This window comes from Archocentrus centrarchus, chromosome 21 (assembly GCF_007364275.1).
Source record: "Archocentrus centrarchus isolate MPI-CPG fArcCen1 chromosome 21, fArcCen1, whole genome shotgun sequence".
Classification (NCBI taxonomy): Eukaryota; Metazoa; Chordata; class Actinopteri; order Cichliformes; family Cichlidae; genus Archocentrus; species Archocentrus centrarchus.
This window is the reverse complement of record NC_044366.1, coordinates 12,414,511-12,439,689: the sequence shown is the minus strand read 5'-3', so window position 1 is coordinate 12,439,689 and position 25,179 is coordinate 12,414,511. Positions and strand designations below refer to the sequence as shown.

General features: G+C 37.8%; 1 protein-coding gene across 2 annotated transcripts in view; it reads left to right on the top strand.

The window, feature by feature from the left end:
- epha6 (eph receptor A6) overlaps positions 1–25,179 on the top strand; it is a 183,995-nt gene that overhangs the window by 24,666 nt on the left and 134,150 nt on the right. For both annotated transcript variants that reach the window (XM_030757617.1, XM_030757616.1), the window contains one exon: positions 19,444–20,107. In XM_030757617.1, the coding sequence (XP_030613477.1) occupies positions 19,444–20,107 (664 nt within the window). The remainder of the gene's footprint in view (positions 1–19,443; positions 20,108–25,179) is intronic.

Sequence of the window (25,179 nt, the reverse complement as noted above, 5' to 3'; positions counted from 1 at the left end):
CATTTTAAACTCTCCCCAAAGTAGCCACTAAAGTGACAAGCTAAAGCAGAAGATGCATTATCTGTGGAAGAACTACAATATTGGTTTGCTGATTGGGTCATTTGTAGAAGCCACATATTTCCACATATCACTCAAATAAAATGATTTTTGTTGTTTAAATCACACTCACAATATTACAGCATGGTGATTTTTTTCACTACAAGTTGCAATCAAAAAGTTCCAAGATTGTTCCTGTTGCACACAAATGGCACGTAGCATGCTCGTGGTTACTTTTATGTTTGTGACCACTTGAAGTTGTGCATTTGCTAATTCACATGAGTTTAACGCTGAGTCAGAGTCTGCAAGGATCTCCATTAACTAGCCTGATGCTCATCATGGGCACAGGCTCATCACTGACTATGACCTAGAGATCATTTAGCAGTCTTTGAGGTGGCAGACGTCACAGTTTTCAAGGTCAAAGAAATGTAGCAAGCATGTAACTGTGAAATGTCAGAAAAGTATAACAATAAGAAGAAAAAGGAGATGATGATGATGATGATGATGATGATGAACCACTGTGACATCACTTCTTTGCTGCTTACTGCCACTCATTTCTTTATATTTTGTTTGTAAGGAGCCAGATTTTCTTATCTTAATTAAGTGCTCTGGAGCTATAGTTCCCCAGGCTTTCTGAAGGTCTGTCTATATTTTTCTTAACCAACAATTTTCAGAGAAATGTTTGTTTTATTTGTTAAGCCACTTAACATTCAAGCATGAATCATTCACGTAAAGAAAGGCACCCAACTCAAGTGATGAACCAATGCTGTGGCTAACCAGTGTTGTCATTAAACCAATTATATTTATTTTCATTTCAGATTATGTCAGGCAAAAGGTACAACACTGAGTGTTTACAGCTATCTGCAAAACACAGTAGTTACAGCTGCACTTCAGCCAGTGGTGTTGGGGATCTTGTCAAGATGAGGGAGTTACAAAGGCAACAAAAAGTACAGTCAGATTTTGATCAACCGTGCAAAGCAATCTGGAAAGCATCTGATTGACAATAGCTTCATTTTTTTAGAATGAAAATGATACCATCTGCTAGTGCATTAAGAGCATACACTGCCAGTACATTGCCAGTGCAGTAAAATCATAGCTAGATAGAACGCTGTCAGTCATGGACTGGCCTCCTCAGAATGCAGACTTCCACATCAGAACGGAGCAAAAGGCAGTCAACATCCAAAGAAAAGCTTTGGAATGTCCTTCAGGAAGCCTGGTGAACTATTCCGTAAGACTGCTTAAAGAGATTACAAAATAACCTACTGAAGAGAGTTCAGACTGTGTTGAAGAATAAAAGTGTTCACGCCAAATATTGACATTCAAGCTTGTTACAATTGTACATTTGTTTTTTGCTCATATACCGTATTTCATGCATGTTTGTATGTGTTTTAATAGCACCTATTTCTTATTCTCCAAGCAAAATATAAAGAGATGAGGCATTGCTTTTGTACTGTATGTCTGCAGAGTTGTGGACATAAGGAAAGTATGCATAAATTGTTGAAAATGTCAACCAGAGAGACCTAAAGCACCTGCTGATTTCACAGTGGGTCCGCTCTGAGCCACCTCTGTAAGTCTGTAATAGGTGACTGTGAAAATAGTTGGGACATATATTTTTTTCTAGGTTTTAGCTTAGTTCAAGTCTGTTGACATGTTGTACAACAGTGTGTGATATTCAGTTTCCAACAAAAAACTTTAAAAATGCTAAATAAATTGGGATCGGGTTCTGAATCTGGATCGCCACCAAAATTTACACAATTGTTCCTTGTACCACCCCCAACAATTCAGGACATTTTCATCAAAATCCATTCATAATTTTCTGAGTTATCCTGCTAACAGACAAACTGAAAACATAACCTCCCTCCACCTATTGGTGGGCGAAGTAAGAAACAGGTTGTGCTTGCTGACCTTCTCAGGTCAAAGGAAAAGCTCTGGATTGTCTTATATTTACCACATACAGAGATCACATAGTGTTGGTTTTCATTCTCAGAGATGATAGGCTCATAATTTGAGCTGTTCTGATCAGTGAAAGTCATGCGTCTGTGTCATGTTGCAAATTTCCTAAATAAAGGTTAGTTTGAAAATTATTCAACTTCAACTGATTCTGTACATAAGCAGCTTTCTTTCCATACTTGCTTAGTCCCAAGTCATGGGTACTGATGTATAGAAGGTTTTTGGAGCACATCACTGCAGAACAAAACTGTATGTGGTTGTTTTGTTTTGTTTTTTTAACATTATTAGATTGATGTCAGCAAAATTATTAGAATTAATGGAACAGGCTGAATGATCCTATAATGTAGAGTGTGTATGCATAACCGTACTGATATGGCTGTTACTCCTAAAAATTGCATGTATTTCTAACTTGATAAGTTAGCTCTTCAGGCATTGTTGTAGCAGGAAACATTACACAATAATTCAAAAGTTTTCAGATTGTTCCGTTTTCTCTTTCATTAACTGAGTTAGAGCTGTAATAGAAGAAAGATGAGGTCACTTGGCAAAGATTCAGCCCCCGGAGCTCAAATTTTTTTGTCCACTCTTCTCTTTTAGAAACAAAGAAAGATAAGTGAGACAAAGAAACATCTTGTTTTCTTCTCAGCTCTCTGGTCCAACTTTAATCTAGATCTTCAATCCTGCATGAGGAGGTTGATGGGGGTCGTTTGGGGTCAGAGGATGGTTCCTGTTAGAGGGATATGGTTTCATTGTAGATTGATGTTTAGGCTGGCAAGCTCTCTAAAATGCACTTAACATTTTATACAAATTCTAAAGGTTGCTGAAAGCCATACCCCACCACTTGCTTTCTCTGTGTCTCTCTGCTGCTCTCTCTGTCCTAATTGATCGAGCTGCCCAGACAATCCCGTATAGCCTGCACTTATTTCCAGTCAGGCTTGTTTAAGCCTTACAGACTGGAGTCAGATGGCTTTGCCAGGGGAAGATGTCTCTAACTGTTACCAGAAAGACAGGTAGACATGGGAGAGGGATTGCATCATGCCAAACTGAAACCCAATGCAAACATAATAGTGTCCTGGAAATATCATAGTGGGGATTCAGGTTATCCTTTAATATGATGCCCACTTTATGTCCAAATAATACTGTCTCTTTGCAATAAGCTATTGTTTACTTTTAATTTTATCTTACCAAAAACTCTGAAGACCATGCAAATCTACTGAATGCATTTCTATCTAAAACAAACAAAAAAAAAATCCAGTACCAATCCCAAACCCCAAATTATTTCTCATAGCATTGTTTCATATACAGCCCTACAACTATAGGTTTCTTTAGATCAATAAATGCAAGCTAATCCAAGAGATTCTACAGAGAGCCAAACATTAGTTATGGGGAGGCAACAAAGGCTCAGTCTGCAGTAATTCCATATGTGTCAGGTCTGTGATGCACTGGTCAATTTCTCAGTGTGCTGGGAAGCCTTGACAACCTAGCATATCATACCATCAGTGTAATCTGACTGATTAATTATTCCATAACACGTAGCATTCACCAATAATTGTTTTTTAGCCATTAAACTAGAACTTGAAACAGCATTCAAGACTGAATCAGTATGGATTGTCCTAGCAATTCCAAAAGTAGTGAGTGCCAGTTAATTAAAATCAAGTGTTTTTTGAACTGCTGATCTGTAATTTGATTCCAGCTTTTGCATAGGTACTTTACCAGTACACTCAAGTCCTTCTTCTGAGCTTTCTGTTTAGTGTAACCCTAAACCTAACTCTGTATGGCATAATGATGTCACATTTAATGCTTTTAAACTGTTTGAAGGAGTAGTTAATGTGGATAGTCTTATCCAGGAGACAGCAATTATTCCCTAGACAGGAAGGGTTTACCTGGTGGGGAAGTACTGTATCAGATGATCTTTATTGATTTGGCCTTTTTATCTTTTTATCTTAAAAAAAAAAAAAACGCAAGACAGATGAACACAATTATCATAATGATCAGTCTTTGGAAGATTAATTTTATATTTTGGAAATAGTTAATAATTATGGGTTTAATTTCATACCACCCTAACTCCTATATAATCCTAGCTGTTCTCTCTTTGGTGCATTCACATCAAATGTAAAGTGAAATTTTGCAGTTTCATGGCCAGGCAAGGTCTGTTCACTTGTTATTATGTGACAAATTAAGGAGATGAAAGATGTGGAGTTGATTCCAAGTGTTGAGCTTGCATTTGGTAGCCATTTGTTGGAACACTCAACACTAGGTCCACACTAACTAACTAAAGTGGATTATCACCTTAATTGTCTTCTAAATCAGTTCCTACTATCTAGCCAAGTGAAGAACACTAAAGAAGACAGGCATGTCGTTGTAATGTGTAATCCAGAGATGCCTTCATATACTGTAAATACAGATGGTTGAGAGCATGGTGCAAAACCTTGGTCACACTCAAGAACAGTAAGGCCAGATAAGAGTTTGCCAGGAAGCATTTAAAAGAGCTTGTGGCGTTTACCAGAAGGACGGGAAGAAAAAAGGTCATAGAAGGAAAGGAACTCTGCACTTGAATCACATCTAGAATGTTTGATTTGTGCTACTGTCCAAATAATTATGGACATTATGAATTATGGACAATAACTGTGCGACTCCAGCTGCCCTCAAAAGGCATCAGTTAGCTTGCAGTTCAACTCACACGAATGTGGATTTGCATTCTGTGCGAATTTTTGTCAGTGGTGTTAATGCACCATTAAATAAAATATTATTCCTCTGCTAATATTTACTACATGTTCTAAATCTCATGAGAGGCAACTTGGCCTTCAACTACTACAATACTCATATAAATTGATCAAGGATCCTCACAGGCTGGTGTGTTCAGCATATACTTCCCTCTTTTCCCCACCTGTCTGCAGGGTCTTGCTGTCCTGTGACTCTGTTGCTGTTCCTCTTCCTCCTACCCATACCCTTGATATCTTTCTCTCCTTTCTTTATTTTCTCTACCTCTCTACCCCCCCCCCCCCCCCCCCCCCCCCCCCCGCCTCTCTCTGTGTCTCTCTGACAGCCTCTTCTTAACAATGAGCAGCAGACTGTGTAAACAGGAAAGAGGCAATGTGTTGTGGGGGTGTTTGTCTGCATTTCATCCAGTATGTCTGCAGAGAGAGGATATTACAATTAACTAAATGAAACACTGGAATTCAAAAATATTTATTATGTTGGTCCAGCAGTTATTTTATTACTTCTGTTTAATTGTTTATGGTCCTCTTATAAGAATGCTGCCTTTAGGTACAATCTGAGGTATTGATTTTTAAGAGCTCGTAATAGCAGTAACAGTATTATCACAGTGCCCCATAAAAAGCTGAGAAGGCCTCAACCTACACTGTAAACTTTTGTTATGTGTTGTCCATCCTCTTTGCTATAAGCATCACAATTTATTGACTTTGCTGTTTCATTACATCTTACATCCATCATCAGTACATCATGTCAGCATAATATTACTATACCTCAATCAATACAATACTGCTTCTGCAACACGCTATTCTAGTGTCACACCAATAAAGCAGATTTGAATTTAATTGAATTGAAACGGAGAGAAAGAGATAAGAAAGAAATGAGATAGTGGTGACCTTTTCTACAGCTTGAAATGCCAAAGTTGTCTTTATCAGGCACTTCAGTGTTTGGCTGTTATTGACACCAGTTAGGCCCCGGTTTCTCACTCATTGGTCTGGAGTGCTGGTCTGTAAATGCTCCTCAAAAAACATTTTAAAAAGGTCTATGAATTACATTATGGCATACAGTCTAGGAGATGCATCTTATTTATTTAAGCCCCATTAGAGTTCATATTTTTTTGTGAGAGCTATGCTTTTGTGTAGACTGTAACAGAAGCGTAACTCGACAGTAAAACGTATATTCTATGTTGACAATATTTGTGTATCTGTACAGCATGCTCTCCTCTATCTGGGTGACCTGCTCTTATCTAAGCTGTCTGTGTTTGCACCCTGCTACCTCACCCACTGACAAAGTCTGTATGTGTGTGTTCGTTATACCGCTGTGTGCAGCCATCACTGTGATCTCACATCAGTCAGAGGCTGCTGAGCCACACATTGACATTCCAGGCTGCTTGTCTGCCTCTCTGGCAAAAATAGATATGTAAAACGACAAGCTCTTTTCCCCCGTTTTCCCACGCATAGTTTGTCTGAGCTGTTGAGGGAGAAAAAAATAAAGGTCTCTGGTCTGTGTCAGCTGAGATGAGAAACAATCAGCATGTGCGGAGTGGGGGGGGTGAAATATCGCCGTTCAGGCAAATGAGATAACGAATAAGGGGTTGAAAGGAGAGATGGTTCATACCCTTAATCGGCGCTGATCCTGCAGTTGGGTAGGGTTTTACTGGCGTGTGGTTTTGATGACTAAACCTGAAGTGTTTTTGCAATAAATGAACATTACAGCTATGAAATCTCATAGTTTGTTAGATGTGGAAGCATCCGAAGATGGAAGCTGGGTGAAATACAACATTTAATTATGAATAGGCTTTAGTACATTAGAAGATGCTTTCGGCTGTTTTTCCCAAGGGGTCAACATAGCAGATGGATCAGCATATTTTGATTTAGCTCAGTTTTTACACTGTATGCCCTGTCCGACTCCATTTATCCGGGCTGGGGACCATCACGAGGAGTACACTAACTTGTGACCCCCAGGGGCTGGGTTTGCGTCTCTTCCAAATCTCAAACCAGGGATCTTTCAGATGCAATGCAAATGTGTTAACCACTACAGCATGGAGCCACTTCAGTAGATTATGTAAATCTTAATCGTTCCACAGCACTTGTATCTACTTATACCTAAAAAATTGTGTTTGCTAGTTACACTTAATCTGAAAGCCATGTTCAAAACAAGAAATTTCTCCTGTTGCAGCAAAGGAGGAAATCCTGATTATTTGGGTCTTGATAAAGCTGTCTAAAAGTAAATGTGGCTGTTTAAGAAAATATTGCAGCTCCTGCTAAGCATGTGACAAAATTCAAATACCAACATCTGTTCATGACATGACTGCAGCTTTAAAGTAAAGCACTACATGTCTCAAATGGGAGTTCAGAGTCCAGATTTACTGAAGGACACTTCAGCACGGCTTCTAATACAGTGTTTAATTCAGGGCTGCCTTTTCTTAAAGGACACCCTTTACACGCTTTGACTCTTGAAGAAATCAAGCCTGGCAAAATACAAAATAGTTTTGGGTTTGGGTTTTTTTGTTTGCTTGTTTTGATCAAATAAAGGGGTAAAGATAGAGCTTTCCATCTACTGATGCCATCCTTGATTGATTCAATACAACAGCTGGAAGAGTGACTGATGGCTGGCATGCCCGCATGATAGATTGGGACTTCCAGGGCCATAACAGTAATAGGTGTTATAGTAACAGTTAGAGCTAAAGACATAAGGTGGTGGGAGAGTAAAATATATTGAACATCTACGCATGCAGCTTTTGCTGCTGTCTTGTCTTTTCAGTTTCAGGTAAAATTACACTAGCATTTTTTTTTTTCATTATAACAATGGCATCACCAGCCATTGTACTTTCTTTGACATATTCAGATGAATTTACAAGGTCAATTCATTTTTTTATAGATGAGTTGTATTATGCGGGAGTCACTTAAAACTTGTAATGGCTTTGATTGTTGAACTGGCTCATGGTGTAGTAACCATATACAGTATTGCCTCTCATTCCCTCCTGTCTTTCAGTTTGTCTTTCCCCTGTTGTCTTAGCTTGTGTGCAATATTTCAAACGCTGGCAGTTCTAATACTTCTAGAAATTTGAAACCGCTATCTCTTCTTTCTCTCATGCCTGCAGTGCCCTAACATAGGATTGTGTTGTTTACCTCAAACCTCAAAGTGTGTACAAGCATACTGTGAAAAGCTCGTCCACAGTGACACAAAGGGCAAAAAGTGTAATAACCCTAGCGGTGCAGTTTAAGAAGCAAGCGGTTTTGTTTGCCTTTGGTCTGACTTCCCTCAGATCTGAGCATTGTGATGGTTTCACTCAGTTTGCTGAAGCGTCTTTTTGTTTTCTTTTCTTTTTGGTATGTATTACTTGTCCAGAAAAGGTTGTTAAAGTGCAACTGTGCCTGTTTTTAAAAGTTTATATGATTTTATTTATTTATTTATTTTGTTAGGTATAGAATTAGGTTATAGATTAGCCTATAATCCCTGTGCTTAGCTCTCGTTGAGGTACTACACTGACCAGAGTTAGTTTGTATGGCTAAATATTTGTAGGGCTTTGTGTGTGCGTGCGTGCTTAAGTGCGTGTGTGTTTTGTAATTTTGCCTCTTTTACACCACCACAGTGGTTAATTAAACAATCAAGCTGTGATTGAAGTGCAGACTTTCAGCTTTAATTCCAGGACTTTAACAGAAGTTTGGCACTAACTGTTCAGGATTTACAGTAATTCTTATACAGTCAGTACAACTTCAAGTAATATATGTTGCATTAATGATGTATTAAAAAGTGATACAAATGATATTTGAAAATCTGCTATGTGTATGACTCATAGTGGTCTCTGGTGTTAGCTATGAGATAATTTGCCCAACTACCAAATCCCTCCAACCTCTAAATGTGGACTTTTTTTTTTTTTTTACTTTTATAAGTGGAAAATATGAATTTTGTGTATATGGATACAAATCAGTACATATGAGACCTCACTGTTGAAAAACTGAATTCAGGATCACAAAAAAAAAACGCTCAAAAACATTCATCAGTAAATCAGAGGTCATGACTATTTCACAAACTGAGGCCACGCTGCATTGAACTGCCATACACTCAATCAGTAAACATTTGGTGTATTCTTTCTCTTTTAAAAATAAATCACGAGACAAAGTAACTAAATATGACTTTCACACAATATCAGCAGTCTTCGAGATGTTACACAGTTTGAACTCTATCTTTATTTCCCTCAGCTATCTTTGACTTGGATGACTCAGGACATGACCAACACTGCCTTTTTGTGAGAGCACTACAGGGATGACAGATTGCAGAGCACTGGCTCCACCCTTCTCACCACACTTCCACTGTGATAGATGCAAGAATGAATGGAGCATGGGGTCTTTGGATTTCATTTGCTCACTGCTTTTCTCTTGCTCCTATTGATTTAGGTGTGTGTGGCTGACAGGCAAAGGGATACTGTGTTTGAGAGAGATTGTGTGGAAGAGTAATGTTGGTCTTTCTTGGTTTAACTGATTAATCACTCCCTAAAAAAACACTGTCAAACAAATATATAACTTATACAACTTATAAATCAATGGTTTCAATGATACAGAAGGCAGCAGGTGACTCATATTTGGGGGCAGATTTCACTATATTTTGTGGGAATACAGGAGTATTGGTAACACTGTGGTGATTGTTTGTAGTGTTTAATTCTTGACCTGTGCATAGGCCAAGAGAATGCCAATGCATGAATTATCAGATGAAGCTCTTAATCCTGGAGATAGTGACAGTTATTTAAATGACAATCTATTGGAAAACTAAGTAACTAAACAATAATTGAGCTAAACCACATAGTTGAAATTATTATAATATTTACTTTGTATATAAGAGAAGTAGTCACAAGGGTCTTTTTCAGAAAAGCACCTCTCCTGTTGTTGTGGCGTGTCCTCTAGTTTCAAGTTCAGGGTTTAACCCCCTACATTTCAAATTGACATTCTAGGTGCTGATATCTATTATGTAGTGCTATATGACAGAGGCCAGCAGGCTGGTCTTCTCTCTCCTCATCCGCACCTGCTTTGTTGCTGTTGTATTCAAGGATGATGGCTGTTTTTCTGCCTTTCTGAGCACTGGCCTCTACAACCCAGTGAAATGATCTCATGAAAATGGCAATCTCATTTGGTCTTTGTGTGAGACAGCCACGATGCTTGGGGGTGAAAGCACCCTTGGAGGTAAAAAAAAAAAAAAAAAATGTGTTGAAATTTGAAAACATGACAGCTCAGGCTTGTTAGAAGTGTCTTACATCATCAGGAGGAGTAGAAAATATAACAAACACATATATACATGAACAGAACGGGTATGTAATGCATAAATATTAAGTAATACTGTGGCAAAGAAAAAAGTAAACAAGAAATTCCATTCATGTTGTGTACCTTGTTTACTAACACTTGTGTCATATCAGTTCAGCGTGAAAATCTCTGCTGTGTTTTGCTGTCATTCATAGTTCTTAAAGTTATTCTGGTTTCTTCCTCTGTTTCCAGTTTCACCGTGGTCACCTCTCCCGTAGCGGTGCAGATGAGGTGACATAACGTTAATTGAGTTTTCAACAACTTGTTAACCTCCTGTAAAAGTTAATGTAAAAGTTTATCAACAACTGATAAACATCATGTCATAAATGAAATACAGAGAGAGAGGCAGAACACCACAGAGATTGGTGCCAGTGAAGTCACAAACTGCTGTAAACAGAATAGCAGAACAAAGAATAATGTGGAATTAAATAGACTGATCCTTTAGAGTCACACAAATGTCACAGATAACTGGTCCATCTATTTATGCCTGTATCCGACTAATATCTGATGCATGCATATCTGTGCATCCCTACAGAAGATTTTTTTTTTTTTTGTAAAGGTGTTTGATAGGTTGGATGTGTGATTTCTTGCATGTAGTCAAATATCCGTTACTGCTAGTCTTCTAAGTAGGTTCTGGCAGAAATGCCTTACTTTATAGTAATTCTTATCCACAAAACAACGTAATGGTTCCGTTTAGTGCCACTCACATGGTGAACTAGTCCAAAAGAATAATGTTTTATTGTAAAAAGAAAATAGTATAAGTGCATATAGGTCTGAGTGGAATAACTTCAATTATGATGTCGATCTGGCTACAGAAGTGACACTTACACCCAACAATTGTAGAAAGATGTGTAATTCAGCCTTATAAGTACTCATCAACTTTTGAGATTTTATTATCATGTTGAGGCTGTTGTCAGTTCAGAGGTGACAAAAACAAAATGATACGCATGTTATTAGACAATAATATTATTGCAAATCTAGTTTTTGGCCTTGTTTTTGACATTATAAGTTTATGCATCTCAGTTATTATCGCCATACTTTTCAGAGTAAATCTCTTTTCCCACACAAACGTCACTCAAAGTCAGGAAAATCAACATGCAGCATTGTCCTAATTGTTCTCACACAACACACAGAAGGAGTTAGTCCACTTCAGATGCATTTTCATAACTGGAAATACTTTAAGTAAGATGAGGGTATTACCCGGGTAAGGGATGCAGGATGAAACCACATTATGTCCACTCGCTCATAGAGAATTTACTGGACAATTACCTGTGCTGTTCTTACATGGGTACAATTGGACACCTCATGGATGTTGTATTAATGAGCTGGCAGGTTAAAGACCACTTAATTTTCTTGAATGTGTTGCATTCTTACATGCACATTTGATGGGTAATGTCTAGGAACATTTAGGCACCCACTGCATGTGTGAAAATCACTGAAGAGAAATTAAGAGGAAAAGAAGAGCAGTCATGATACACACTTAACATTATTACTATTGACGATGCAGGTATGATAAATAATTCCACCACTAGGAAGTCACATGGAAAATTGAGAGTCACCTTCATTTATTCTAAGGTGTCAATGCAAAAGATTTTATGACATGTCCAGTATTGTTAAGCAGGCTTTTGTTCAGTGAACAAGTGCTGCCAGTATTCCTCATTGGCACACCCTTAGTAATTTAATTGGAAGTTTAAAAGTACACAGTGAAAATCCATTTCCATAATTCTCCAATCAAAGTATTGATTTTCTTGTTGACACAGTTGAGAACAATGGCCCGACTGAGGTTGCCAGATATCGACGGAACTCCCCAAATTAAGCTTAGTCACTTGTCCATAATGAGCCCTCTATAGACCAGCTCCTGATGCACACAAATACAGACACACTCTGCGCGCACACACACAAACATATTTTTCTCTTCATACATAGACGCAGAAAAAAGTGCATAGATTTGGTCTGAATGCAGGCTAGCGTATATGTCCATTTATCTAAGATTTTAGTTAAATCTATACTTCAGGTTTTTTTTCTGTTTCTACATAAAGATGGAAAGATGTTTAGCTAATATGCAAGCATAATTTTGTGAGTGAGTCACCTGCTGTTGATCCTAATGAGGTGATTTCAATGTAAAAAAAATTATATTAAAGCAGGGGTCTTCAACTCCAGGCCTCAAGAGCCGGTGTCCTGCAGGAGTTGAAGACCCCTGTATTAAAGGAAGAAGGGGGAAGTTTCTTCACTGATCTTGCAGTCACAACTCTTCAGCCAGCAATTATTAATTTTCCTAGAGTTAAAGAATATTGTGAAAAAAACATTCTACTGTTTTGTGTTTGTTTGTGTTCTTTACTTTTCCCTTTTTTCAGTTGATTTCCTTTCTTCTCATTGTGCCTTTTTTCTTAACATCAAAGATCTGGCATCGTGTTCCCTAGTGAGCTAAGGCTCTTCATCCATCTCTCTAATAACTATTACTGTTACTGTGTGTGTGTGTGTGTGTGTGTGTGTGTGTGTGTGTGTGTGTGTGTGTGTGTGTGTGTGTGTGTGTGTCAGAGGTGGTGGTGGTGTTTTTTTTCATCCATCACAAAGGGATGCTCTGCAATTAAATAAAAATCTCTCAATCCAAGTGACAGTGGCAACACACAAGGACTCACATTCACAGGGAGAGAGTGCACAGGAAACAAAGTGTACGAGAGAGGGATAGAACACACCTCAGGCAGAGAAAATGAGACAAGCAGAGGACAGACAGAACAACAAAAAATGTAAAAATAGAAAATTAAAAGATAAATCACAGGAGGAAAAAAAAGTCTTAACCCTTTTTAGAAAGACAAAAAAACATTATTTGTTGACATTAAATTTTATAACATTTGCAAATAAACACTGGCAAATCTCAAGAAATAATGCGGTCCCTAAATAGCACCAAATAATCTGTCATATGAATTTGATTAGATTTTTTTTTCTGTGACCAGATCCAGTCACTTTCTGCCTCTAGAGAAAACCATGAAAAATGCCAGATTACAAAGTTCCTTTCAGAAGGCAGAAAGAAACGCAAGACAGAGAAACAATGACTTACTTCAATGTGTGCATCCTGTAAAGCTTTACATAAAGATGTTTGGATGGGAATCAAAAAGAAAATGGGTTGAAAAAATTATATAACTAAATATAGCTGCCTGTAGGTGTGCATGTTGGCCAGTTTTCTCTTTCACATCCATTTTTTTGCCAATTTTCACTGTAATTCAGAGGAGTCTTTGGAGACTAGAAACACCAGCTCCCAACTCCTTTGACACAGTATGTGTGTGTGTGTGTTTGTGTGTGTGTGTGTGTGTGTGTGTGTGTGTGGGCAGTGTTCAACCAGCAGAATCAATTCTGGCTCTGTGTAGAAAGAGTAAGGCAGCAGGACATTTAGTCATAAATTTTGAATATTTATTCAGACCCAATCTCCTGTGGCCCAGGTGAACACCTGTGTATTCTCTGTAATGTCAGTGTCCTCTTAGGAGCCCATGTGACTTTTGGTATTTGTCCCTGAATTGTTTTTAGTTCCCCTTCCAACTTTCTAGCATGATAGATTTAATAAGATTTATTCATTTATTTAATATTCAGCCACAAAAATTGTTCATAAATTTCAAGAATATATTTGAGCATCCTTAAATTTGGTCATTCCCATGCACTGAACTGTTTATAGCTATACTAATTCTAAATAGTTAAAATGTATAATATAATTGTATAGTTGAGCGTAGTTGGAGTTGAGAGAGTATGTTCATTTGTGTGACTGAATCTGACTGTGAGGATGTTAGTTAGGGGATTTAATGTTTATTCTACACATGCACAGATACCATCTCATGGTATTGGTGTAACAGCTGCTAGTTTTATCTCCAGTGGCCACTTAACTCCCACTACTTGGTTTGTTCACACTTACAAAATGTGCAGCAGCTAAGTGCTCAGAATAAAATCTCCTTAGTGCCTTACTGTTTTTCCACAGTGTGCGGTATGCTTAAAGGATGGGAGATAGAGAATATATGGAAAAGAAATCACGAGTATTTTTTAGATTGTGCATATAAATGTGTGTCAGCCAAAATCTGCAAAAGAAGTTAATCTTGTCATTAAAGCATTGCTCTTTAACCTGCCCCAATGTCAGTTAGATAATTATTAAGTCTTTTAAAAGTGGGTCATAACACATCATTCACACAGGGGGACTTTGGGTTTTAAAATATTCTTTAATTCTTTGTCTTTACAGGCACAAATCCAACTGAGTAGTGGGAATGTTTATAATCGCTAAAAATTTAATTTCAAGTGAAGATGAGCCGAGCTGGTTATGACACTGTAGTTAAGTGTAACTCTCAATAGGGCTCTGGATTTCACAGTGTTAATAAAAGGAGCTCACCCCCAGGCGAGTCGCCAGTAAAATGACTGACTCGATTGCATGGGTGAGAGAGATGGACTGTAAAGGCCTTGGTCCCAGGCTGCAATCAATCAACCACATTTTCTGGCCATTTTTCAATTATGCATGTTAAGCCTGGATGGCAAGGTAGTGAGGTGTCCAGGCAAGACTTAAAGTTTGGCACTTTGAAAAAGAAGTCATCCAACACTTAGATTGCAACCCAGCAGCAGCAGCAAGCATACAATAATGAAGTGGAGTGTGGAAGGGGATTGCAGTTGGTAAGTGGACTGCAGGCTTTGGCCCAAAAGGGTGATGCTGTCACTGAAATTTGAAATGATTAAGAGCAAATACATGAAATGCATTATTGCTTCCCAGCTTCATAATGTAAATCTCCAGTGGCTTATTTTAAAGTGCTGCCACCAAACGGCTGCTTGACATTATCAGTTAGCTGACAAAATGTCAAAGTCCTGGAGGTCTTGTGGATCAGCTGTGAGTGGTGTTTAGTTGGGGGTTTAAACAGCTGTGTGTTTCTGTCACAGTGGATTGGTTTACCCCTCTGAGATGAATCACTCTGGTATCGCTGCCTTAATCTTTCTGACACTGGACACTTTGGTTTATCTGCATTGCCACTCAAGCTCATTTCATTGCCAGCTAACTTTGGGGCTTTTCTTACATCTTCTGACCTCCTCCTTTGTAACTTTTCTTAACTCTTCTCTTTGTCTGCTGCTTTCTATTTTCTTCCTCAGTTTTGTGTCTCTTATTTAATAATTCTCTATTAAAAATGCCATCTAATAGAAGGGATTTTATATTTCCTATGATATTAGCTCATCAGAAAAGAAGTGCTTTGGTGTCCTATAAAAACGTCCTGCTCAGAGAGACTGAGGGGTATGTTTGACCTTGCTCTCTCTGTGTGCGCCTGTTTGTGTGCAAGCATACATAAAGAACTAATTCAACTGTCATTTTTAGTGGTCACTAAAGCCATGTACTTGCATATAATACATTAGGGTTAAATGGCTTGCTCACTTGTTCAACACTTAACATGGGTCTTCACTTTAAACACCACTTTTAATGTCATTGTAGCACTATGATAACAGCTGAAGGTATTTATTTGTTTTAATATAGGAATTCTGGCAAATACACAAGATTTGAAGCATTATTGGTTTGAATTACCAAATAACAATGTCATCTTTTCTTTGGCTTCGAGCTAGAAGCCATTGGTAAAGTCACACAATATCCTAAACCTGTAAACCCTTTAAACTAGGACACACCATTATCCTGTATAATTCGGTTTCTTGAGTTACTCCTCTAGGATAAGGCACCTACAACTGTTAAAAGAAAGCTGTGCTCAAGGGCGCTGATGCATCTTTCTTCCTACAGACGCCTCTGCAGGTCAACAGCTGACTAAGTGGCCAAATAAGATTGAAAAAGCCTGAAGGGTGGATTGAATCAGCACGTTTAAACGCTGGAGCAAGTTCCAGGCTAAACTGAAGATCAGTGTTCTGAGTATGAGTGACAGAAATTTAAAAAAAAATAAATAAATAAAAATAATAAATGAAAAGGTGTGTGCTTTAAATATACTGTAATTTTTAAAGGTTAAATATTAGGCCTGTTGCTGAGTAGCTACAGTTACCAATAATTTCTTGAAGAAATGGTTGTTGATAGGTCTTTAGCATTTTTGAAGTGGTGCATAGGGTTTTAATCACACCAGGTAATTTGTACCATTTCCAGGCACATTTGACTGCCAGAGTTCAGTTTGTTTGATAAGTGTGATTGTTGGGTATGGTATACTGGCATAATAAGTCAAATGTAAGCACAAAAATTGCCTAAGTAGGGCTTTCCCTGTAAATTTTAAGAAAAGAGTGCAGAGGGAGAACTGTGGTGCCACATGAGGACGTCAGGAGTAGCAGAGAAGTATGTGAGGGTGGTGCAGGACATGTATGACAACAACGAGACAGTGGTGAGGTGTGTGGTAGGAGTGACAGATGGGTTTAAGGTGGGGCTGGGGTGATCAGTGATTGGCTCTGCGCCCCTTTTTGTTTGCAATGGTGGTGGACAGGTTGACAGATGAGGTCAAAGCTGATTTGGACATGTACAGAGGAGGAATAGTAGATATATTGGACAAAGGATGTTGAATATGGAGCTGCTAGGCACAAAAAAGTGGAAGACCACAGAAGATTCATGGATGTAGTGAAGGACGATATGCAGAGGGCTGATGTGAGAAAAACAAGATCACACTCACAATCTGTTAGCATCTCCTCCTTCATATCCTGGGTGTTTTTGACGGTGTGTTTTAGCTTCAAGTAGCAAAACAAGAATGTTGTTTCAACCTTTAGCAGGAACAGTTTTCTTGCATATTTTACAAAGTACTGCACTTTGTTGAAGGTTGTTTAAGTAGCTCCTTTTTTAGGTACTATATCATTATCACAGGCTGACACATGGCTCTTGCTCTCAGAGATACCTGGGTTTGTCTTGTTGTTGTGCTCACTAGGGAACATAAATGCATTGTTATAGCAATGATATTGCAAAATGACATTTTTATATTATGTAAAAATGTGTACTGCTGGGTGTAATGCTCTAGTACACATCTACTATGATTCCAAGCATGTACCTTCAGCCCTTTCTTAAATAGTAATCCTTGTCACCATGAAAATTGCTTTGCTAAATAAGGCATGTTATAAGACAGTGTCTCACTGCTTTCAAAAACAGCCCAAATTAAGCCACAGATTAAATAAACTGTGTTCTATAAGAGAGCTTTCCAAAAGAACGAAATAGAGTTTAGATGCAGAGACAAACCGGAGCATCCTTGTAGTTTGTGTCTTAAAAATAGTGTTAGCGCAGGCCAGTGAGCACAGGAACAGTCGTGACTAGTGTGAGTACACCCTTAGTTGTCATCCTAACACAAGAGTTCAGAAATTCCAATAGCCAGTGGTAAATGGAGGCCTTGCAATAACAAACTTTCATCATCATCATCATCTTCAGTCAATGCAGTGGCACAAAAAAAAAGTAAAAAAATGGAAGAATGGTTTGCACAGTATCCTAAATCACTTTGGTTAGACCTTGAATCAGAAAGATGCTCACCCTCATTATCGAGCGTACCTTTCTTAAATAAAAACATTTGAGTAGCAGTGAGGAAAACATTTTCCATCACTGGAAAATGTTGCTTTTATGCACAGATACTTGATAATCCTGTCATTAATTGGCTTTTCTCTGTCTGGAGCCAGGGCATAGATTTTATCACAGACATCACTTCTGAAATCATATTTTAAAAGCTTTGGAATCCAGATTAATCCATATGAGTTTACCAAAGAGAAATCTCCATATGTCCACTAGCACTTTTTTTTTAATATGGAAAATAATGATCCACGTTTCTTGTTTATGTTTTTTAGTCTGTTTCTCAAGTTTGTTGGTATTATTTTTGCATTTTTTTTTTCATATTTTTTTTCAGAAATTATTTATTTCTATTTTTTAATTTTGACTTTTTTTTTTTTTAATTTCAGGTTCTGTATGCAGATAAGTTGCACTTTGTCCAACTGAATTTAGTGTGTACTTTTGATGGCAACATCACATCTAATCAAATTCAATTTGTTTGACTGTAATGCTACATTTACACCTTGCGCAAAGAGCAGATTAAAACCTGCTGTCTTTGGATGATTGAATTAGAACATGTTATTAAAAAGGATAATGAGTATGTGAGAGCAAACATTAGGCTTTGATTACTACTCTCATCAAGAGGTAATATTTAGCTAAGTGAAAAAAACAGCTTATTAAATGTGCAAGCTTATCAGGCAAATAGTATTGGTAAATTAACCAGCAGCTCTATCATAACCCTCCGGATTTTGTTTGCCTATAAACAAGCTATTTTCCAGCCATCATTTAGAACAGACATCTCTCCCCCCAGACCTAAGACTGGGAATAGGAAATGTGTGTATGTTTGATGTATTCAAATCACTTATGTTAATGTGTTGGTAATTAAAAGCTTTATACATGGCCTTCTACACCTTGAAGCATATTTCTCACATCTCAGAAAACAGTGTTGATTTTAGTGTTTGGCTCGCAGAAGGAGACAGATGTGTATACTCCATGAGCAAGGTTCACTGCAGAAGTCACAGTGGCCGAATCAAGCTTTCGATGCTTGAAAATTATGTATTCATGCTAAGTGTTACATCTAGTAAGATGTATGCAAAGTAATGATAGTAGTAGTAGTAGATGGGTAAAAATAAATCTCAGTCATATATAGTATAACCTATGAGGTAAATGGGGTAAATCTGAGTCTAAATATACACACAAACACACACAAGGGCAAACTCTGCAGCTTGTGGCGAGTCCAGTGCTGCATTGTAAGCGAACTGATTTGAGAGCCTTTTTTCCCAGGCAGGTAATTTGATTCTTTGAGGTCAATGTTGGGTGGTTTTGGGGTCGCCCATGTAGCCAGTCGCCACTCTAATAAAACCTGAGAGTGCTAGAGGACCAGGAGGCTAAAAACCCCCATTAACTTCTTTCCCATCAACATGGGGACAGGTAACCTAATGACCCTGCAAAGCTGCAGTGCTCCCTAATCATGTGACCTGAGACTTGCAGAGCTGATGACTAGGCAGCTGGAGAAAGACATCATACTAGGAGCAAACCTACCTCTAGGAATACAAGGAAAAAAGATTATTAGTTTGTTAAGGATTTTTGCTTGACTGTAGTAAGGCCTGGTCTGGCTGGCATTAACTTTAAACTTAGTCCAGAGAAGGATATCTCTACAAGTAAATGTGCTATTTTCAGAACTTGATTTGAATATAATATATACACAAAGCATCTCATAATAGGCAGAAGCAAGCAGGCAGATATTACAGTTTACAGATTGCATTCATGCTCTGTACAGCATCAATCTTCTGAATTGAAATGACCACAGTTTTCCTTCAGTGCTACCCTTTGGACAAAATTAATATTTTATTAGTCTGTTGTTCATTTTGTCCATCAATTTTATATTGAATGCCATCACCTGCCATTAATACTCACTGTTTCTTTCTTTGACTTTCCCTTTTACCCCTTCTTCCCTCTTCTATCCCTCGACTCTCTACACTCTTATTATTTCTTCCTTAGTGGGACGCCATCACAGAGATGGACGAGCACAACCGTCCTATCCATACATTCCAGGTTTGCAATGTGATGGAGCCCAACCAAAACAACTGGCTTCGCTCCAACTGGATCTCACGACAGGCAGCCCAAAAAGTCTACGTTGAGCTTCGCTTCACCTTGCGTGACTGCAACTCAATCCCTTGGGTGTCTGGCACCTGCAAGGAGACCTTCAATCTATTCTATCATGAGACAGATGAGGCACACGGTGTCAAATTCAGGCCTGCACAGTACACCAAGATTGACACCATTGCTGCGGATGAGAGCTTCACTCAGATGGATCTCGGAGATCGCATCCTCAAGCTCAATACGGAGGTGCGGGAGGTCGGACCCATAAACAGGAAGGGCTTTTATCTGGCTTTCCAGGACATTGGTGCCTGCATCGCATTAGTGTCTGTGAGGGTTTACTATAAGAAATGCCCATTCACCTTGAGGAACCTGGCCTCATTTCCAGACACAGTGCCTCGTGTGGACTCTTCCTCATTGGTGGAAGTGAGGGGGGCCTGTGTTGACCACGCTGAAGAAAGAGACACACCCAAACTTTTCTGTGGAGCTGACGGGGACTGGTTGGTTCCACTGGGAAGATGCGTCTGTAGCATTGGGTATGAGGAGATTGATGGCTCATGTGTTGGTGAGTGTTCCGACTTTTGTATAATTTATCTTGCTTTTCATTTCCCTGAGTGTAGCGTTCATGAACTCAAAGTCAATTTTACTCAGTGAGAAAAAGAATTTGTTGGTGAAGGTGACACTGCTTTAGGGTTATGAGAACCTTGCCAGTTAAATGCTTTGCCCATGGGTTATTGTTACCACCCTCTGATTGGAAAAAGTTTTGCTTGGTTTTTCAAGCTGTCTTGATACTATTGTTTTGTTGTTGGTTCTTAATTAACTTTTACCTAGATGTCTTTACCAAATCCTTACCAATCCAGATCCTTGGCATTAATTAAACCTACATTTAATTAATAATTTTTTGCATTTCAGTTGCTCAAGTGGACAGTATGATAATAAATCTTAGAATTCACCTACAGGCAAATGGCAATGCTGTTTTCAATTCATTTTGATGGCTTTACTGTTAGTGTTTATTTACAACATGAAACTTAGGGTGATGGTAAAAATTACAAATAATTATACTGTCAGATGGTAAGAATATCTGCTATCATAAACATGCACTATTTCAACTTTTCTGCTTCCCTCATTTCTGTACCAATGGTATAGCCCCATTCTTACATCATTCACTGTTTATGTAACCTTTCATCAAGAAGGTAAGACAGTCAGTGTGATACTAAGTCATATTCCTGTTTGGTGAATATGACATAAGTATTGATGCATCCACCAGTCGGAAAGATGAGCAATACAGACAATGAAATGAAACCTGAAGTTGCTTCATTACCATTTACTTCACAGTATACCAATGCATGCAGCAACGAGAGAAATCTTTATAATAATAACAGTCCATCTTTCTAAAGTCCCTACAGTCTGTGTACACACTCACTCTCGCTGCTTCAAGCATCAAAGAATTACATAATGTTGCTTTTTTTATTATTAATTCACCTCCCTTCTTCATTCCCACTCATCACCCATCCATCAATTCTTTCCTCTGTACTATCATTTTACTAGCTGCTAATTCCCTTATTCTAGATAACAGATGAGGGCGAGATCATGTGAAGGGTTTTGGATGTTTGTACTTGTTATTATGGTAGCAGAGGTTACCTCATGCTATCCAAAGATGTATTTGTATATGTGTGTGCGTGTGTGTGTGTGTGTATGTGAGTCTGAGAGAGAGAGAGAGAGAGAGAGACAGAGCATCTGTGTTTCTGCAGTTGTGAACAGAATATTTTTCAGACAGTCTGCTGTTTTTCTATTAAATACATTCTAATCTGTCACTTTAATTTTGGTGCATTTTTCCATGCAATTTTTTTTTGAATGTCCTGTGTTTTTGGCCTTTTGGTTTCTGCAGGAATTCATATGAAAACATTCTCACAATGCTAAACTCTGCAGTAACTTTGGTTTTGTTATATGAATGATAGGTGGCTAGGTGGTTTATTTTGACAAAAAATGTAAACAATTTTATTGAGATGGTTATGAAAATAGAAGTACTTTTGTGTGTTCTGGTGAACAGTACACATTTTGCTTACTAAGATCTAAGATCTTACTAAGATACTAAGATCTAAAAGTGATGATCCCGTTGTGGTAATCTGCATCCTTGTGAAATTTAGTATAATGAGCAGAGCCTTAGAAGGCAGTCATGAAGTGAAACATTATGCTGTGTCCAGTGTTAAAGCTGATCCAGGCACCAAAGCTTCTCTACAGGATTTTAGGTTTGTGTTTTGGATGCGTGTATCATCGTTGTTTATACATACAGAGAAATGTGCATGTATCTGTGTTTTGTGATGAATTGTGTGTAGGAAGGTTGTGTATATCTGTATTCCACCACCCGTTGTCTCAGGGGCTACCTTGGTGTGACAGATTACCTCAGCTGGCTTGGTAGCAGCTTGATCCTCAGCTCTCTGATATGAGCTTTGGGTTATCACTGACAGCACGGCTCACTGGGAATGCTACCTTCAAGAAAGTCCAATGCGACTTCTTTTCAAACCAAGTAAAGGCCTGATGTCAGGTCAACAGATACACACGTCTATAATCCACAGCAGACAGATCTCCAATCTACAAGCTACCCTAATGTACTTATAAGTAGCACCTTATAAAAACTGTCATATGGAATTTGAATATACACAATTCACAACTGACAGAATGAAGTCATCTACTAATATTAATACTGGTAACTAACAGGATACAACAATATCATGGATATAGCAGAAATTTTAAAACTAATAACTGCTTTAAATTAATAGTTTAATTCAAAGAAAGACATTGACACTTAAAAAGCTGTCACCCAACTTTGTGCTATTAGTTTAATGAACATCAAGAAAATATATGTTTTACCACAATGATCAAGATGCAGAATCAATTGAAGTATTGGCACAAATTGGATGTCATTGTACATTTTTTTTTCCCCTCCAAAAAATAATCCATCCAACATCTCCACAAACTACAGCCTTGCTTATTACTCTTTTGAAAAATGCTTTCAAAGACAATTCAGTGGTTTTCTCACACCATCCAGAACCAGATGTCCTTGCACAGTTGATTACAATTCATCTTGTGACACAGGTCAGTGCGGCTTTCCAGCTGCACTTGCAGCTGCATTGTAATCAACAGGCCAGGGGTGAAACTGCAGCTGTGATTTGAGCGTGACTATCCCAAAATGATTTCTTCATTCTGCTCCTTTAATATTTCTTATGCATTAATTGAGTGGCAGAACAAGCTTAGTAAAGGCAAATAAACTTACTCTTCACAACTTTTGGGAAAACAGATTGCTAAAGACAATTTGGTAGGCAATTTGTGGTGGATTTGCAGGCTTGTTCTATATTCTAGAAGTAAAGGAATGATGTGTTGCATCCCTGCTGTTTGCTCTGTGTCTATCAGCTTTGTTCCATATAATACTGGGAAAATAAGTATATAGTGACATTACGTAACACTGAGTTTGTTTTGAGTGTAGCATTTGGAAGAACTATATGCCACATACAAACCACAAGAAGTGGTGAAGCATTTATATACTAATCCCTGTAATGCCAAGTGAAACATATTTGATACATGAATTTTTGAGACCTCTACATGATCAGTGTGATTTATTTTTTTACTTAAAAACCTGATGTATACAATCAGACACATACAGTGCTACTGTAAGCAATAAATTGCACAAAAATGCAAAAATTTGAAAAATATATGTAAATTTATTGTAAATTGATATATATATATATATATATATATATATATATATATATATATATATATATATATATATATATATATATATACACATATTTAATTTGTCATTTGTTAATTAAGTGTTCAATAAACACTCCAGTTTAAAAAAATTTTTAATTTTTTGGCAATTATTTCATGGTTTAAACTTTAAAGGGTTAAATAAAGCTTTGTTGTTTATAAAACCCACTTTATGTCCATCAGGTTTTCAAGAGGTAAAGAGTGCCATTTGAGCTCAAAGACAGTTTCTGGCTAAGTCAATCCTTTGTTTGAAAATGGCCATTTTGACTTATTGCCATTTAAAAACATAAGCAGACTCAACACTGCCACCTATCAGCACTGATGCTGGCCCCTCAAAGCACAATAAATTAAAGTAATTTCCTGCTTCCTCTCCTTATCCTCAACCCCTTGCTCTCAAAGAAGCATATTTCACAGTTGGGTTAAGTCTAGCCCTTTGGGCAATGTGATGGCATTTTACTGCAATGTCAGCCCTGTAATGCAGCTCCTGTTCATTGTTCCAGCATTCAAACAGGCTTTGTTATTAAAAAGTCCTCACACAAAGTGCCACTGGAGCACCTTAGGCATTGAAGGAGAAGACTGAGGTGGCTCCTTCAGTTCCCAGTTTACAACAAACTGGTAGTTTAAATGCGACAGCTGCCTGCCATGGTAGAAGATATGACCAGTTTGAACAATCTGTGATTTCGGTAACATCCCATTCATAGGTATTTGAAAAGCACATGATTAATGTATCTGTCATACCTAGTTGTTTACAGTATACGCTATGATGCAGAATTACATTTTATATGCTAAATGTGTCACTTTCATTAAAACTTAAATCTTATGCATAAAATTGGAAAATGTAACAAAGCTATTCAGTGGAAGAAAGTGTAGTAATCTCTATCCAAAAATGAGGATTTATATTCAATTTTAAAGCATCTTTTAAATCTATCAGATTTTTGTGAGATCAGATAATGAGCCACTTCTTCTCCAGCTTCTCCATACCAAAGATTACTTTGTATTTAAAATTATTTTCCCTTGATAGCCCCTACAGCAATACCATACACAAATAACATCCATTCATCCATTTTCTTCTGTTTATCAAATTCAGGGTCACAGGGAGGCTGGAGCCTATCCCAGCTGTTATAGGGCTTGAGGCAGGGTACACCCTGGACAGGTCACCAGTCTGTCACATGGCTAACGCACAGACAACCATTTACACTCACATTCTTACTTACGGTCAGTTTAGAATTGCCAATTAACTTAACCCCGTGCATGTCCTTGGACTGCGAGAGGAAGTGGAAGTATCTGACAAACATGTAAACCTAGATTCAGCTCAAGGAAGCAATGAACTGCTCAAGTCTGAATAGCTGCTTTGACTCCACTTAAGTTAGAATGAAGGGCATCCTTTCCACCCGGCTTAAGCCAAAAATTTTTCTTTGTTTCAGATCCAGTGGCTTTGGTCACAGTAGTATTTTAATCTTCTGTACTTACCTGGATGAAGTGTCAGCGTGCTCCAGTAAGACTGAGCTAATAAAAACTCCTTCCATACATTAATAAAAATGGCTTGAAAATGGTCTCTTTCTTCCTTTTTTTTTAAAGGCCATTTTTAAATCAGAATGTTATGTGGACCAAGCGAGACGAGTCTTTAAATGATATATATATGAAAAATGTGGAAAAAGTGACATTAATTTTTTTTTAAATTTCTCTAGTAATTTGTTGAATGTGAGATATCAGATTTTAAAAAGTTGACTTTAAGTGAAGGGAAGCTCATTTTTTTTGCTTGTTTGTTTTGTTTTTGCAGTCTTTGTTTTTGCACATGATATTGTCATTTTAAAGGTCGCATTTCTACCATTTTTAATTTAAAAACTCAAAAATTCCTATATTAAA